Source organism: Gymnoscopelus microlampas, assembly GCF_963454915.1.
Source record: "Gymnoscopelus microlampas genome assembly, chromosome: 6".
NCBI classification, from domain to species: domain Eukaryota; kingdom Metazoa; phylum Chordata; class Actinopteri; order Myctophiformes; family Myctophidae; genus Gymnoscopelus; species Gymnoscopelus microlampas.
The window spans coordinates 22,498,306-22,515,116 of NC_139943.1; the positions used below are offsets into that span (position 1 = coordinate 22,498,306).

Below are 16,811 nucleotides of genomic sequence, written 5' to 3' on the forward strand. Positions count from 1 at the left end.
TCTGTATCAAATTTGGTGCTTTTATCCGCCGCGTAACGATTTGGCCATTTTATGTGGTTAGCAGCCCCTACTAAAACCACTTTGTTGGCCAGGGGCCCCAGGGGGTATATACTTGTTCCTCTACACCAAATTTCTGAAAATAGCCGATCAAAGCTCCTAACATGTGGTTAATTTAACGTATTACAGAGGAAATTACTCTTTCCCGGACCCTGCAGTGCACCCTCCTGGAGATGAGTAATTAAGCTGCCGTTTTGACTAATTAAGGCTTCGTGCGTCCCCCCGTGCCACCAGACTGCCACGTTCAGGAGAGATTCCATCGCTAATGGTTGGCTGTGATATACTGGACTTATCCCTGATCTCCTGCTGAGGTCCCAGTGGCTAAAACCCTCGACCTGGAGATCACATGCACTGGCAAAGGAATGGCATTTGATTGTTGGGTTTCTCTCCTTAAGTGAGGTTACAAATTGTGGCATAACTCCAGAAGGACGTGCCATGGAAAGATACAAAAATACTTGCACGCGCATAGAGGTTTTAATAGAGCCAGATCTGCCATTGTCGAGATCTGATGGCAAATTTATTTGTATAGCACATTTCAACAATAAGGCAATGCAATGTGCTTTACGCAAAACATTAAGCAATAGGAAACACATTATAAAAGGACATTTTAATTCAGTAAACAGAAAGAAAAGACAAAAAAGTTAAACACGTATCTAATAGAAAACACCTATTCAGGACACAGAGCAAAAAACACAATAAAAAATAGTAAGAACAAAGAAGTGGAAATAGGAAGAAATATTCCTAATCCTGTTTGAACATAAGTCCTTTAACCCGTGGTATATTTTTAAGGTGATAGTGTTATTAATGTGGCTGTTAAAGTTCATTTCCAGGACTACACCAAGGTTTATGACTTGGTTTGTGGTTGACTGTCAAAACTTGTTTAAATACTGTAGGTGATTAAGCATTTAACCTATAACATTGGAGATATACATTGTTTTTAATTGCTTGTAATTACTTTATTAAAATTCTTTACATCTATGAGAATTAAAATATGCTACTGTATGAGCCTGGCCAAATGAAAAAGTCTGCGAGTGACCAGCAGTCTCCTGTTCATGCCATTAATTGCAAACAATTTGGAAATACCTATTTATGTCAGGATAGCTTCGTTAAGTTATGGTTAATGTTGATCTTTACGAAATAGAATTGTTTGACATAGGTTAAATCTTTTTTAATTAAATAAATGGCGGCATATGTTTAGATGCAGCCATTTATCACATTTGACCGTTGGCTATGCTCATGTCAAATTCACGACAGATTGATTGATGCCGAGCATTCTCTGCGCGTCATGACGTACAACAGTTTTGTTAAGATACAAGCAATTAACCATTGTCATGTGTGTATGCATAAAAACATGCTATAATGTGTTTTCCAGCTTGAGAGATTAGCAGGGTTACAAAAGGCTTGCATTGCGCACTGCGCACCAGCAGCCAATGTGGAATCCAAGAGTCGTAACACAAGTATTGTTTTTCATCAATTATTTGATTACAGAATGTAATGGAAGGGGACAGCTTTCCTTACGTAAGGTCCCGCTCCTCTATCCTGTGTGTGTGTGTGTGTGTGTGTGTGTGTGTGTGTGTGTGTGTGTGTGTGTGTGTGTGTGTGTGTGTGTGTGTGTGTGTGTGTGTGCGTGCGTGCGTGCGTGCGTGCGTGCGTGCGTGCGTGCGTGTGTCACTTTGATTTATACAGCACATTAAACAACAACAGGATTTGACATAAAGTGCTTCCAGTCAATGCAGCTGGATTAACTATACATGAATAAACAGAAGGAGTAGAATGAGTTAACTGCGGGATTAAGAAACCCATAACAAAAACCCATCACTATTTCATTATGATAATTTTATGATGCATTATACACTGTAATAATGCATTATAGTGTGATTACTGTGTTATTGTAAGTGCCTGTAAGTGGTCATTGGTGCTTTAAGTAAAGTAATGACATTCCCCAAGTTGAAGGCAGAGATGTTTTGGGATGTTCTTGCACGGAATCAATGCAATTTCACTTTACGATGTGCACGGAACAGCAAAGCCCGTTTTTTTTATTTCACCAAATCTCTGCCGGTTATTTTGTTTGTTTTTGCGTAACAACATGCCATGGTTACGGCTGCCCATCTGTGGGATGGCCCCCCGGGTTGCCAGATCATATGCGCATATCCCCCCACGGGTATGGACCAGCACCTATAATTATAGAGTGTTATGCTGATTAGAATGTATTTATACTTCTAAGTCATTATAAAATGCTTTATAATGTGTTATGATTACTGGAACAGCCGAATGGTTTGGGCTCATACCACATGGGCGTAATGCTCTGATGATGATGATGATAATGATAATAATAATGTGTTATGATTATTGTAATAAAGCATTATGAGTGAGTATAACTATAATTGTACAGTGTTATATAATGTTGTATATAAGTGTTATATATAAATATTATATATAAGTATATTTATAATGCATTATATACGTAGAAAGTGCTCCCAAGCTTTTTCACAAAGCTTGACACATGACAGAAATCAATCAAAAACCTTTTTTTTGCGCCCATTTACATGCAACATCAAAAGAGCAATCTGCTAGATTAAACCTACTCTTCTCTGCATGTGTAACACCTTGATCCGTCGTAGCTAATCCAAAAGCTAGGCACGAGGACTTTGTCTGGTCACTTAAGGTCTGGGCTACTTACCTAAACAAATCCTCTTGGCTATAGCAGCCTCCCCAGCGCAACCGCCAACACTATCCTGTGTCACTGTGTGTAATCTGCTATAATCAGCATGGCCAGGACAAAGCCGTTTTGACGGCAGATCTCTTCTACACCTACCATCATCACCATCCCATCCTACACACACACACACACACACACACACACACGTGAACAATGCACCCACACCAAGGAGGGCAATAGGCAACTGGAGTTCTTTGTGAACATAACTGTTTGGTTGTTTTCCGTTCAGAGGAGACTGTGTGTGTGTGTGTGTGTGTGTGTGTGTGTGTGTGTGTGTGTGTGTGTGTGTGTGTGTGTGTGTGTGTGTGTGTGCGTGCAAGGGTTAGGGTTTCATGCAAGGGCACACTTTACAGGCGAGCTAAAAAAGGTGCCTAAATTGATTTGAGGTTGAGAATGAGACAGAACACAGATTTTAAATGTATCATATACCTAAAAGTCAGAACTTTTGTATAAATATCAAGTCAGGGTTAGTTATATTATTTCACGTGTGTGGCTCACCGCTGTTGTTAAATTACATCAGCTGGCCGTGCAAAGTCTGTTTTTCATACGATCTTGCAGTAATGTTACGAGATCCAAATAATTCTTCTTCAGTCCATGAAAAAAAGTGAAATGTTAAAATGGAGTTTTGGGATACATTTCATTTTCATTTTTTTTTCATCACTTGAAACCCAGCATCGATATTCTGGGGGCAACATTAGCCAAAAATAGCCTATTTTTGTCAAAGAAACTTTGTGTAGACGGAAAAAAGCGGTCCAAGTACAGGGCCAACTCAGGTCCACTAAGTCTAGAGGGTATATGTGGTTAACTACGTAGTTAAGTTGTGCATAGAGATATGTGCATGCCATTACGTCAAAAGTAGACAAGTGACAGATCACAGACAAGTGAAATTCCTCACAGTTTTCCCCCTCCTTACATTTCTCTGTGTTTTGTAGAGAGATACCATACCTGGATCTCCCCAAACGCAAAAGAGCAACTATTTTCTCCAACAGTGCTCCACATATTCACATGCAATGAATTATTGGATAGGGATCTGGCTAGAGAATACTGAGGATAAAGCATAATGTTGTTACATTTGGTTGTAATAAATGCTTACAATCTGTGTCGTGCAGATCGACTAAACTGATGTCAGGCTTACTAATATGATTCGATATGATTGCGAAAATCATTCTCTAAGCCTAAACTTCTTTAGTAGGGCAGTTTCGAGGCTCCGTGAGCACCCCAAAAACACATCTCTTAAACCTGTTTTTTTAGGACCCTAAAGGTGTCTAGTTATGATTTCTGCTTGTTGCCCATGTCAACTAATGTCCCATGGGATTTATTTTTAACCCTTTCTGACACCTACCCCCAACCCAAACCATAACATGAAGATAACAGAGAATACCATAACTCTTGAAGTAAACAACATACAGCAACAAATGAACACATTTTTCTATATCATTTTGACCCAAGGAATGCATTAAAGTGGTTATTATAAAGATTCAAGCACATCTTTACTCTATTTCAGGACATAAACAGCCAAAAACAAGCAGAAAACGTTCAAATCACAATTATCACATCTATATTTCTCTTTGTACTAAACTTTTAAGGTGTATTCTTTTTTACCATATGTTTTTTAGGACCTGTATGGTGTCTAGTTAAGATTTATTCTTGTTGCCCTGGTCAAATAATGGCCCATGGGGTTCATTTTAACCCTTTCTGACACCTATTGCCAATCAAACCATAAAATTGAGATAACAGAAAATACCATAACTCTTGAAGTAAACAACATACAGCGACAAATGAACACATTTTTCTATATCATTTTGACCCAAGGAATTCATTGAAGTGGTTATTATAAAGATTCAAGCACATTTTGACTCTATTTCAGGACATAAACAGCCAAAAACAAGCAGAAAACACTCAAATCACATCTATATTTCTCTTTTTACTACATTTTTAAGGTGTATTCTTTTTTACCATATGTCTTTTCGGACCCTAAAGGTGTCTAGTTAAGTTTTAATCTTGTTGCCCTGGTCAAATAAGGTCCCATGGGGTTTATTTTAACCCTTTGTTACAAATATTCCCAACCCGAACCATACAATGGAGACAATAGAAAATACCATAACTCTTGAAGTAAACATACATAGACAAATTAACACATTTGTATATATAATTTTGACCCAAGGAATTCATTAAAGTGGTTATTATTAAGATTCAAGCAGGTCTTGACTCTATTTCAGGACAGAAACTGCAAAAAACTAACAGAAAATGTTCAAATTACATCTATATTAATCCTTGTATTAAATACTTAAGGTGTATTCTACTTTACCCCATGTTTTTTTTGGACCCTTATGGTGTCTAGTTAAGATTTCTTCCCAAGTCCCAAGTCAACTAATGTCCCATGGGGTTCATTTGGTGACCATTTTAAATCGATGTCCACAGGAGAGGCGTTTTCATATCTGAACCAGACAACGTACAAAGACAAATAAACCCACTTTTTCATAGAATGTTTACACCAGGAACCTAATGGAAAGGTCACTGACATGGTCCAACCATTCTTTATTGGTGAAAAACACACAAATATCAAATTCTGGCTTATATTTAGGCATAATATAACTTTATTGAATAATCAAAACATAATGTCACTGATCGGTATCATCCATCTCAACCTCTTCCCTCTTATCATCATCATCATCATCATCATCATCATCATCATCATCATCATTAAATATTGTTAGGATGATCATACACCAACCTGAAAGCCTTTTGAAATTTGGGGTTCTTCTGGAGCTTTTTGAGTGGTGCCACCTTGCCCTTGAAGGAACTAGTACAGCCCTGATCACTGAATACATGTATGGTACCCAAGCAGGGTGCTACAGTATGGCTGCCCAAGAGAGGTTCCTAGCTCTGTGACATTTACCAGCTGACGGTGCCTGCCTGTGCCAGTGTCAAGGTAGATGAGCAGGTTGATGTCGTCATTAACATCAACAATCATTAAAATCTGCTAACACAAGAACTCACCAAAGTTATATAGGTATTGATCAATCAACTCACTTCTCAATCTAATGCCACAAGTTTATGAGCTGTTCCTTCCACGATGAGAGCAGCTGTTTCACAGCTGTTTTTGCCAGCCGGGATGCTGCCTCCTTACTCCCCCAGACCTTGAGCATCAACTGGCAGAGCTGTCGCATATTTTCCGCATTGCCCAGAAATAACTTAAAGTCCTGGGGTTTCCTGGTGGCTTGACCTTGCACTATGAATTTCTCAGAAAGTCCACGCCTCAGCCTCTACTGCGCCCTTGATGGAATCAAGAGTGGTCTTCATTCCATCAAGGCGCAGTAGAGGCTGAGGCGTGGACCAGCTCGCTTGCCCCCATGCCAGGACACACTCATCCCCCACATCCAGTGGGTGAACTATAGAGTGACCTGTTACAAGCGAGCAGCTGGGCCAATCTTTTGGAGGCCTAAATCCTATGATGGTCAGGGGTGGCAGAAGACAGAAGGAGGGATTTTGGAGCCTGTCTGGTCTTGTGGGCCAATTCTGCCCCTATCTCTCATTGACCTCTTGGCTGCTGGTGTCATCAGTGATGATGTGAGGGAAGAGGAGGAGTTTGATGATGAGATGGATGATACTGATCAGTGAAATTGTGTTTTGATATAAGCCAGAATTTGATATTTGTGTATTTTTCACCAATAAAGAATGGTTGTACCATGTCAGTGACCTTTCCATTAGATTCCTGGTGTAAACATTCTATGAAAAGGTGGGTTTATTTGTCTTGGTTCAGATATGAAAACGCCACTCCTGTGGACATCGATTTAAAATGGTCACCAAATGAACCCCATGGGACATTAGTTGACCTGGGCAACAAGAAGAAATCTTAACTAGACACCATAAGGGTCCTAAAGACATGGGGTAAAGTAGAATACACCTTAAGTATTTAATACAAGGATTAATATAGATGTGATTTGAACATTTTCTGTTCGTTTTTTTGCAGTTTCTGTCCTGAAATAGAGTCAAGACCTGCTTGAATCTTAATAATAACCACTTTAATGAATTCTTGGGTCAACATTATATATATAAATATTATATATAGAATTAATTTGTCTCTATGTTTACTTCAAGAGTTATGGTATTTTCTATTGTCTCCATTGTATGGTTCGGGTTGGAAATAGGTGTAACAAAGGGTTAAAATAAACCCCATGGGACCTTATTTGACCAGGGCAACAAGATTAAAACTTAACTAGACACCTTTAGGGTCCTAAAAGACATATGGTAGAAAATAATACACTTTAAAAACGTAGTACAAAGAGAAATATAAATGTGATTTCAAAATATTCTGCTATCTTTTGCTGTTTCTGTCCTGAAATAGAGTCAAAATGTGCTTGAATCTTAATATTAACCACTTCAATGAATTCCTTGGGTCCAAATGATATAGAAAAATGTATTAATTTGTCTCTGTAGGTTGTTTACTTCAAGAGTTATGGTATTTTCTGTTATCTCCATTTTATGGTTTGATTGGGAATAGGTGTCAGAAAGGGTTAAAATGAACCCCATGGGCCATTATTTGACCAGGGCAACAAGAATACATCTTAACTAGACACCATAAAGGTCCTAAAAAACATATGGTAAAAAAGAATACACCTTAAAGGTTTAGTACAAAGAGAAATATAGATGTGATCATTATGATTTCAACATTTTCTGCTAGTTTTTGGCTGTTTCTGCCCTGCAATAGAGTCAATATGTGTTTGAATCTGAATAAAAACTACTTTAATGAATTCCTTGGGTCAAAATGATATAGAAAAATGTGTTCATTTGTTGCTGTATGTTGTTTACTTCAAGAGTTATGGTATTCTCTGTTATCTCCATGTTATGGTTTGGGTTGGGGGTAGGTGTCAGAAAGGGTTAAAAATAAATCCCATGGGACATTAGTTGACATGGGCAACAAGCAGAAATCATAACTAGACACCTTTAGGGTCCTGAAAAAACAGGTTTAAGAGATGTGTTTTTGGGGTGCTCACGGAGCCTCGAAACTGCCCTACTACTTGAATTCGTGGCAGTACGACTGGCCCTGACAATACATTACAGTTATAGTAGATTAATGCAAAGCTCCTTCTGCTTCCTGTCTTTTCGTTTGGATATATTGGCTGAATTTCATGATTCTCAGTTTGTGCTTCTAGGAAGTTTAAAGTGGGATTGGCTCACTCCTGTCTCAGACGGTTTGAAAGGCGTCTGTTGTGAGTGGAACCTCTCCCAGCTTGTTAATTTAACAACACGTCCTAATTCTAAGTATGAAAATAAATCTACTCTCTTGGACCTAATCATAACCAACAATCCTAATGAATTCTTGCTGGTCTGAGTTTTCTCAAATGATCTAAAGTGACCACTGCGCTAATCTGAGTTCCCAGAAGTTTTCGCCGGCTCGGCGAGGAACTTCTGGGCCAAACCCCCTGTATTTGTGGGCGGGATGTACGTCACGCTCTGAATCTGAGCGGACACGCCTCTTACCGGTTGCAACTCGTCTAAAAAGTCCGACGAGAGGCAAACAGCAGTACACAACAATGGCGGTCGAAATTTCTCAAGGGGAAATTGCTTCCCGTCGATCCTATTTAGATGCAACACCCACTGCATGTGGATCCCGCCCCCTATTCTTCATTGGCTGTTGATTTGAATCACAACGCAGTGGCCGCGCCCCCGCTGTCCAAACTCCGAGGCAATGCCTCCCAGACTACCACTGCGCTAACACATGTGTCAGATATACTAGGCTTCCCAAAACTGCATGATCTCGATAATGGTGACCTGGGCAGAATTAGCATGATCCCAGATGTGGATGGTGTGTACCGGTTAAGAAAACAGTTAAACAGAAAATAGTTACACAGAAACACGCACCACGACAAAGAATTATAATGAAAGTCAGTAACCCATGGTGTTCCTCAGAGGTCTCTACTCTACTTCATGAATGTAACATTGCCTGGCATGAAGCCAGATAATTAAATTCCCCTTCTCTCTGGGCTAGATTTCAACATCTCCATAATAAATGCAGTATTTGCATTAGGAAATCGAAAGCTGAATTTGATTTACATTCTACTGTATCTCTGACAACTTAAATAACCCCTTCAAATTCTGGAAAATTCTAAAGTCTCTAAACCCAACTCCCTCTGTGTTGCTCCCACTTCAAATAAATCGTGCAGGCAATAAACAATGTATTGCTGATCTGTTTAATGAACATTTTGTTTCAGCTAGGTATTTGCTTGACCGTACATCTCCTGCTCTATGTCTGATGTCTCAACGAGGCCTTCTAGTGTTGATCCTGGTGATGGAAATGGGCGAAGAATAGTAAAAGAAAGAAACAAAGAAAACAAGTCACATATGTCAAATATTCCTAATGTAATAAGAGCTAAGTCAACTCTATGCTTAAAATAGCAATACAATTAGGCAGAAATGCTTCTGGTGCAGGTACAGAAACATGTACAGCAGATAAAAATGGCAGCAGATATCAAATCACAGTCGCTTGTGCCTGGTTAAAATAGCAGCTGATTTAGAATCTCTGTGAACAGGAAATATATTCAGATTAAGTCATCCACCAAATGTTTTCTGTTTGTTTTTTCCCTCTGCTTTCAGGAGTTAAAGAGCTGGATCAAGTTATTGTGGTTCTGTTCACTACACACATGTTCATTGGAGGCTTTTTTGGCTTTGTTCTGGACAACACCATACCAGGTATGACATCATCCCCACCTCACAACCAAAGCCATAACCACTTTACTGATTTTATACACACAGACATGTAAATAGATGTTTATAGAGCAGTAACAACCTTGCTCACAGCACCTTCAAGCACTTTAAAAGGGAATTGCGCATTCTTCTTTCTTTCCCAACATGGCCAGTGCTTAATTAATGCCGAGAATGGCACTCTTAGGCGCACATTTTAAAACAAGATTTGTCCATATGTCCCCCCCTCTCTGGCAAATCCTGACAGAAGAGAAACAAGGGAAGTCAGTGAAGAAGGCATGCACAGTTGACGAGAGAGAGGGGGAGAGAGAGAGAGAGCGAGCAAGCTGTTTCAATGTGCGTCCCTTCCCATCCTGTTTTTCTGTTGTCAGAATCGTTCATAAATAATAGCATTCTTCTATTGCTACATTCCTATGTTAAAGTTCTGAATCCACATCATTATGAAATAACGATGTGGAAACATCATTATTGTTGGCGGGGTTGGGTTGGCAAGACTGACGGGTTCATGAGCTCCGGCACCTAATCATTTACAAATTAAGCACTGAACATAGGCCTTTATTTTGGATCATTTGGGCCACATACGAAGGGTGCGTGTGAAAACAGCCCTTCAAATTGTTGCCACAAGTAAGGAATTTGCTAAATTAATCAGTGTCCTATGTGTCTTCTTTGTAATAAACAAAATACACAATCCTATATAAGAACATAAAGAGAAGTCTCTGCTCTGATTCTGTTCAATAATAATAATCATCATTATTATTATTATTATTATTGCTGCTACAATGTCTGAGGAACCAGAACAAAATATAACATTTTAATACTTTTAAGTACCTGTACACAAGAAACAATGAACTGTAACCACATATGCCCTATATACGTATTTCATCATGCGATGAATGGACAGCTATTTTCACCATTTCCACATTTGTTTACATTTTGAAAATTCTGAAATTCTTTAACATTTTGTGAAAATCGTCTTGGAATTTCTTTCATTTCCCATAATGACATGCCCCAAATAGGGACACAATAACTGAGCCACGTCATCACCTCATAGCTCCTTGTCTCTTTCATTTGTTTCATGTTTTGTTTTTTGTTTTAGGAACCGAAAAAGAGAGGGGTCTAAAGAGTTGGCGCAAGAAAGTCGAGGAGGAGGGCAAAGGTCACGTGGTGGACCAGTCCTGCTATGACATCCCTCTATGCAGTGGCTTTTTGCGGCGGGTCAGATGCTGCCAGTATCTACCTTTCCTACCGTCCTACAAGGCCCCAGAACAGAGAATACCCATGTAGCGATCAAGTGGAATTACCCACTAGCTGTGAATACCAACGTACAGTATTATCTGTAGCATCTATTCACAGCCTGGAGTAGAATTGAAGTGGCTTTGAGTTCACTACATGTTAACACTGACACTTGGCGTTCTCTCTCGCTCTGTTAGCAGAGGGCAGAACAATGCTTCATATTCACTGAAATCACAGTGAAATCTGGCATTTTAATGTAACATTGCTATTGGGAGGGGGGATACTGTGCCACATACAATTATGACTAAAAACCTTTCCTAATTGTTAGTGTTAGTGTTAGTGTTTCTCTCTCTCTCTCTCTCTCTCTCTCTCTCTCTCTCTCTCTCTCTCTCTCTCTCTCTCTCTAATTCATTTTTTGTCATGTCATGTTTTTTCTATTATTCTTTTGTTTTACTGTACCAGGTACAGTACCACATGATGCGGGCAAACCTGATCATCAGCTAACCCAAAGGATTGTTTGATGGACCACAATGTTAGCTTGTTTGTTAGAATGGCTAGCTTACCAGTGAAGAGAAACAATTAAGACCTTAAATCATCTTCTAATACAGATAGCTATTATGTCACTGCTCTCTGAAACTACTTTGTCACCCAATTGTGGTGCCCAACCGATGTTGGTGTACACAAAGTTGTCAATTAAGCAATATAGCATTACTCTGCCAGATTTGGAGATGGAGTTTAATGTCTGACTCTTTTGTACAAAGAGACTAAGAGAAGGCGTGTTTTGGGGGGAGAAGTGTGGGTGAGTTTTGGTCAAGCCATCAAATGTCATAAATTTTGGACTACTGTACCACTCCAGATATAGGTTTGCCTATACTGACAAACCCAACCCTCTTTGCTGAGATAGCATACTATTCTGAGGGAAAAGATAAATTGTTTGCAGTGAGTGAGGACCTGCAAGTATCTATATTATAAAACAGATTTGAGCTGCTGTGTAGCTGTATATAGGCCTACAGTCATAATTTAACAACTATAACCTGAAAATACTATAGAGAAATATCTATCTTAAAACAGAGTTTTTAATCGTGTATCATATTGAGTGACAGTTGTATTTCTTAAAACAAGTGAAAGAATACATGCCTGTGTGGTCGGGCCATGCCACTTGGTTTTATATGTTCCATAAATGTAAAATAATCCTGTATAAAAAGTCACGTTACTTTGAAATAAGACAGATCACTTGATATCAACATAGTCTTAAGGCAAGATTAATAGACTAAAGGAAACATATTTTTTTCCAGTGTTAAGCATCACATTCACATAACACAGTTTGATCATAACTACCTCAGTGAGCAGATTACAGAAACTTTTTAAAAACGAAATACTACTACCAACTAGAAAACAAACTAACAGTTACTGTGTATGTGGTACATTTAAGAGTTGCTTCTAAAAGGCATCTCATTTATTTGATTGCTATTTTTTTATTTAAAATCTTCAATGTTTTACAATAAACTGTAATTTTACTAAATTTTATAGAATATATTTTGAATCGATCCTGAGATGACCCAATAAAAGGATGGCTTTCAAAATGGAGGAATAAAGCCTGTTTCTCCTTGTTTTGCACTCATTACTGTCTCCTTAAAAGTAAACAGTTCATGCCACTGTACGTCCATGACATCACAAATCTGAAGAAATGCCTGGCGAACTGAAGGTGAAACTTATGAAGAGTGTTAAAGTTGGATCATAGTTGATCATCTATAAATAAATTAGCAATTAGATTATCTAACACCACATTGTTCTTGTGACGCACTTTGATAGTTGATAGTTGATAGCATCCTATCAGGGGATATCCTATCCTATTGGAGCACTCGACTGTGTCTGCACGTTTTATTATTTTGCAGGGGTGACTGACATTTTGCATAGAAAAAAGTGAGCAAGAGATATACAATATATATAAAACATAATGGACACATTCACCACCATAGACAAACAATTGTATAAATACATGAATATGCAACACTAGATTTTCAGGCCGCATGGCGGCCTTCAAACCTAGTCCTATGTTGCGCTGATAAGAGCAATGGTCACCGAAGTATGGCCATTTGAAGTGTTAAAGACTGCTATAACAGTACTGCCGAGCAGTGATGCACTTGCAGCACCCAGGTCCACTGTCGTAGCTGTGCGACCTTGTGTTCAGGAGGTAGGGGTCTACGGACACTTCCTGGTAAAACCTGAAGTGAATCAGATACACTTCCGGGTTGCACCATTAAACTCCACACCCCTCAGAGAGTGTGTGGGTGAAGTTTCAAGGCAATCAGACAAACTGGAAGTGGGAAGGAAAAAACGCAAGTGGTCATTAGAGCAGAGACACCCACCAAGATTGGAGCCTGTAGCATGCTGGGAACTGGAGTTATGGCTGTTTAAATCGTAGCCAATAAGCAGGGGGGGGGGGGGACTTCAGCAATTACAGCTCGTCCCGAGAGACCACCAGCCAATTTTGAAGCCTTTAGCAGGTTGGGAACTGGAGTTATGGCTGTTTAAAGTCAGCCATTAGGAACACAGTGGGGCGGGGCTTGAGCAATTACAGCCTGTCCCTATTGGCCGTCTAAAAGCACCTACCAAGTTTGGGGCATTTAGCATAGATCTGGAGTTATGGCTGTTTAAATCCAAGCCAATAAATACACAGAGGGGGCGGAGCAATGGTGCACCTGTGGTACCCAGGGGCCCGTATTGCCACGCGTGGTCTCTGGTGTGGCTATTCTGATGACAGACCCCTGACCAGTGTTGGTGCCAAGTTTGGTGTGGATCAGAGCATCGCTGCGCCTCGCAGGTCTGCATTCCACGATTGTGACGTCCACCCACCCGCCGTCGGTTGACCCACTTAGCAATTTTAATATAGGAATAGCCACATGTGGCCCCTGGTGTGTCTATTGTCATGGCAAACCCCTGAACAGTGTTTGTGCCAAGTAGAAGACCCTCTAGGCCAGTGGTCTTCAATAGGGGGTCCGGGACCCCTAGGGGGTCCTCAGAGTTACTCCAGGGGGTCCGCCAAATCTTTGTGATAGGATTTTTCTTTTACATTAACCACCTGAACCCTAGCATCTCCATTCTGAGATACATTGGCCAAAAATAGCAGATCTACAAGCTCACAACGCCTCGCAGTAGATCGGCTATTTTCGGCAAAGAGGTTTGGTTTAGGGGGAAAGGGAGCCAATCAAGTACTAAGTATTGAAGGTTTTTAAGTGGTTAAATGTCTGAAAAGAACAAAAACATGAATTTACACAACACTGATGATAGTCAATGAATCTATTAAATCTATGAAAAAGTTTAATCTGCAACACAATTGTATGCAATGTAGTGGGGGGTCCCTGCTTCATCTCTCTCTCAGCTAGGGGGTCCTTGGGCTGAAAAACGTTGAAGACAGCACAGTGGTTCTTAATGCAAGGCCCAGTGTGATCGCACGATCACATGTATGTTTTATTGAGAAATGAGTTTAAATCATTTTTCTTTTCTGTTATTTTTTATTTTTTTCACCTCTAAATCCTCATTGGGTCCTATTGTTTAGTCTTACAATGCCATTGGCCAGGATATTTGCATATAAATACCCCCCACAGAGCCAGGAATCATCACAACTTGAAAAGAATCTGGGCCTTGCAGGGATTAAACATCTTCACGTCAATTGGACACCCAAATTGATTACGTATTTGGCCCCCATATCTGAAAAAAAATTGTACCAGATTTAAGTCTAAAGGTAACTTTCCACTGCACCGATTTTGGCCCGACTGGGCGTCGGAAAGCGTTGGATATCGTCGTCCTGTCGTTTAGTGTTCCATCAAGTGGTCCGTCGCCGCCTTTTCGGCCGACTCAGGGGAACCCGACATGTTCACTTCTTGCGCCGAACCGTCGGATTAAAAAGAGGGGGGAGAGCAAGGGGTAAAGGTTTGATCCACGCTGCTTTCAATGTTGACAGATTCTATGAGTGAAACCAGCGACTAGGTCTATGAAAACCTACATTCACTGTTTCTCCCCGTCTCAAAGCGAGCAAGCGAGAGAGAGACGGGGATCATATACTCTTAATATATTTTTACAAATGAGATTTGGCCTATAGATCGAAATGTGCTCAGTTTTGGCAAAAAAAAACGAATATATGAAATAAAATATGGGAATATGAGAAGTGTCCAAGATATATCTGCATAGTAAACTAGCAGGCGCAACTAGCTTGTACAGGGAATGGGAGATGACACTCTGATTGGTCTAATTTATGTTATGCCCAAAACACACCCATGACTAATTCAGAGATTACATCTAACCCCTTTGCGTTGTGCGCCGAGAAAGACACGTCCACAATGCATTGGGCCTTGTGCCCTGCCCTGTGCCATAGATCATCTAAATAGGGCTATTTGTTGAAGAGATGGCAGCCTGCTCCTCTCCCTACTCACTACTCCATTGAGATATCCACCAGAGAGAAAGCTCAGAGTGGGACCGTGCATACGGTAATACCCAAACCCTAGACCAGCTGCCGCACATATGGTTGTGCAGTAAAATGTCCCAACCAAAGCAATGTGGAGGGGTGGAGGACCGAGTTCTGTCCTGTTTTACAAACCCAGCTGTGCAGCGTGTTTGTTAACACCACAAGTCACCCAAAGATCTAAAACAGTATGTTGAGTGAACTACATATTTGGCAATTTTGGATCATCCTGCCCCATCCATAGCCATGCTACGTAGGCCAAGTGCTGTTTGATCAGAAACTTCCCACATTGAAACGTTGGCACTTGGCAGTACCTGCAACCCTGAATCCATTCCTCCCACTCATATTAACCTCACCTGCAAGCACCCCCAGCACAATGGTTACTTGCTTTTCTCCCATGTCAATTCTTGGGACCCCAGCAACCCTAGAATTTGCTCTTTCCATTCAAAATACTTTACACCTTTAAACACTTGGCATCATCATAATGGCTATTTAATAAACAGGCTATTATTAAAAAGAACACCCTGCTTCAATTTTGCCGTTGCTCTCTTGTCCTTGCCGACTACAGCTAAATGTGGCCCTCGCCCGAAACAGGCTAGTTAAAGTGCAGTGTGCTGTGTCAAGACAATAAAAATGATTAAAACCGACAACGGCACCTTTTTATAGAGGTACAGGTCCTCTGGTTTAAACGTACACAAAATAGGCAAAAATACAATACAGGCACACTGTATGTGGCCCTTGCCCCGACACAGGCTAGTTAAAGTGCAGTGTGCTGTGTCAAGACGATAAAAATGTATCAAACCGACTATGCCACCTTTTTTATAGTGGTACAGGTCCTGTGTTTAAACTAACTATCTTCTACTATTTGTGCAAAATGAGCCACTCCTGCAAAGTTTGGAAGGCAATCATAGCCAATTGGAATGAAAAAGAAATCTGACAGATACTTCTTGATCACATGACAGAGGTAAGTTGTACCGAATTCTGTGAGGTTTGGACAACATCTGTAGGAATAGCCGCAAAAAAAGAATTATGCAAAAATCTGCCTAATGGTGGCGCTATAACAGGATGATTTGAAACATTTGGAGTGGAGGTTCTTCCTTGGCCTACTGGGAGTATGCGTTCAAAGTTTCTCACCGATCGGTCCAGCTGTGCTGGTGGCATTTCTTGCAAAATGGGCCCCTCCCGCAAACTTAGAAAGCCAAACGTAGTCAATCGGAAACGGAATCCCAAAAATCTGATACATCTTGATCACATGACTACTGAGACGGTGCAGCAATTATGGTGAGGTTTGGACAAAATCGATGGGAGTAGTAGCAACAAGTGTGTTTTGCAAAAAAAAAGAAAAACATGACAGAAAACTTTTCAGGTGGAAATGGGCGTGGATGATTTGGAAAGTTGCTTGATGATCTGAGGAATCCAAGGGAAATTTATTTTGATTATATGACCTACTGTTCAAGAGTTATAGGCCAAAATGTGAATCTGCCTTTTATAGCACCACCATGGGGCCATTTGAAAAATGTCAGGTGGCATTTCTTCCATGGCCTAGTGGGAATGTGCGAAAGTTTCAAGGAAATCGGACGCTGCGTTCATGATTTGAGGCATTTTGTTCAAAACAGGCCACTCCTGCAAACCTTG

The 16,811-nt window shown here is 40.3% G+C and overlaps 1 protein-coding gene across 1 annotated transcript in view; it reads left to right on the forward strand.

The window, feature by feature from the left end:
• LOC311046908 (solute carrier family 23 member 1) overlaps positions 1-11,110 on the forward strand; it is a gene marked incomplete at its 5' end in the record, with an annotated part of 78,381 nt that extends 67,271 nt beyond the window's left edge. Inside the window, 2 exons of the mRNA XM_084059487.1 lie at positions 9,374-9,469; positions 10,578-11,110. Of these exons, the coding sequence (XP_083915613.1) occupies positions 9,374-9,469; positions 10,578-10,765 (284 nt within the window). The 3' untranslated portion in view covers positions 10,766-11,110. The remainder of the gene's footprint in view (positions 1-9,373; positions 9,470-10,577) is intronic.
• Between the last annotated feature and the right edge of the window lie 5,701 nt (positions 11,111-16,811).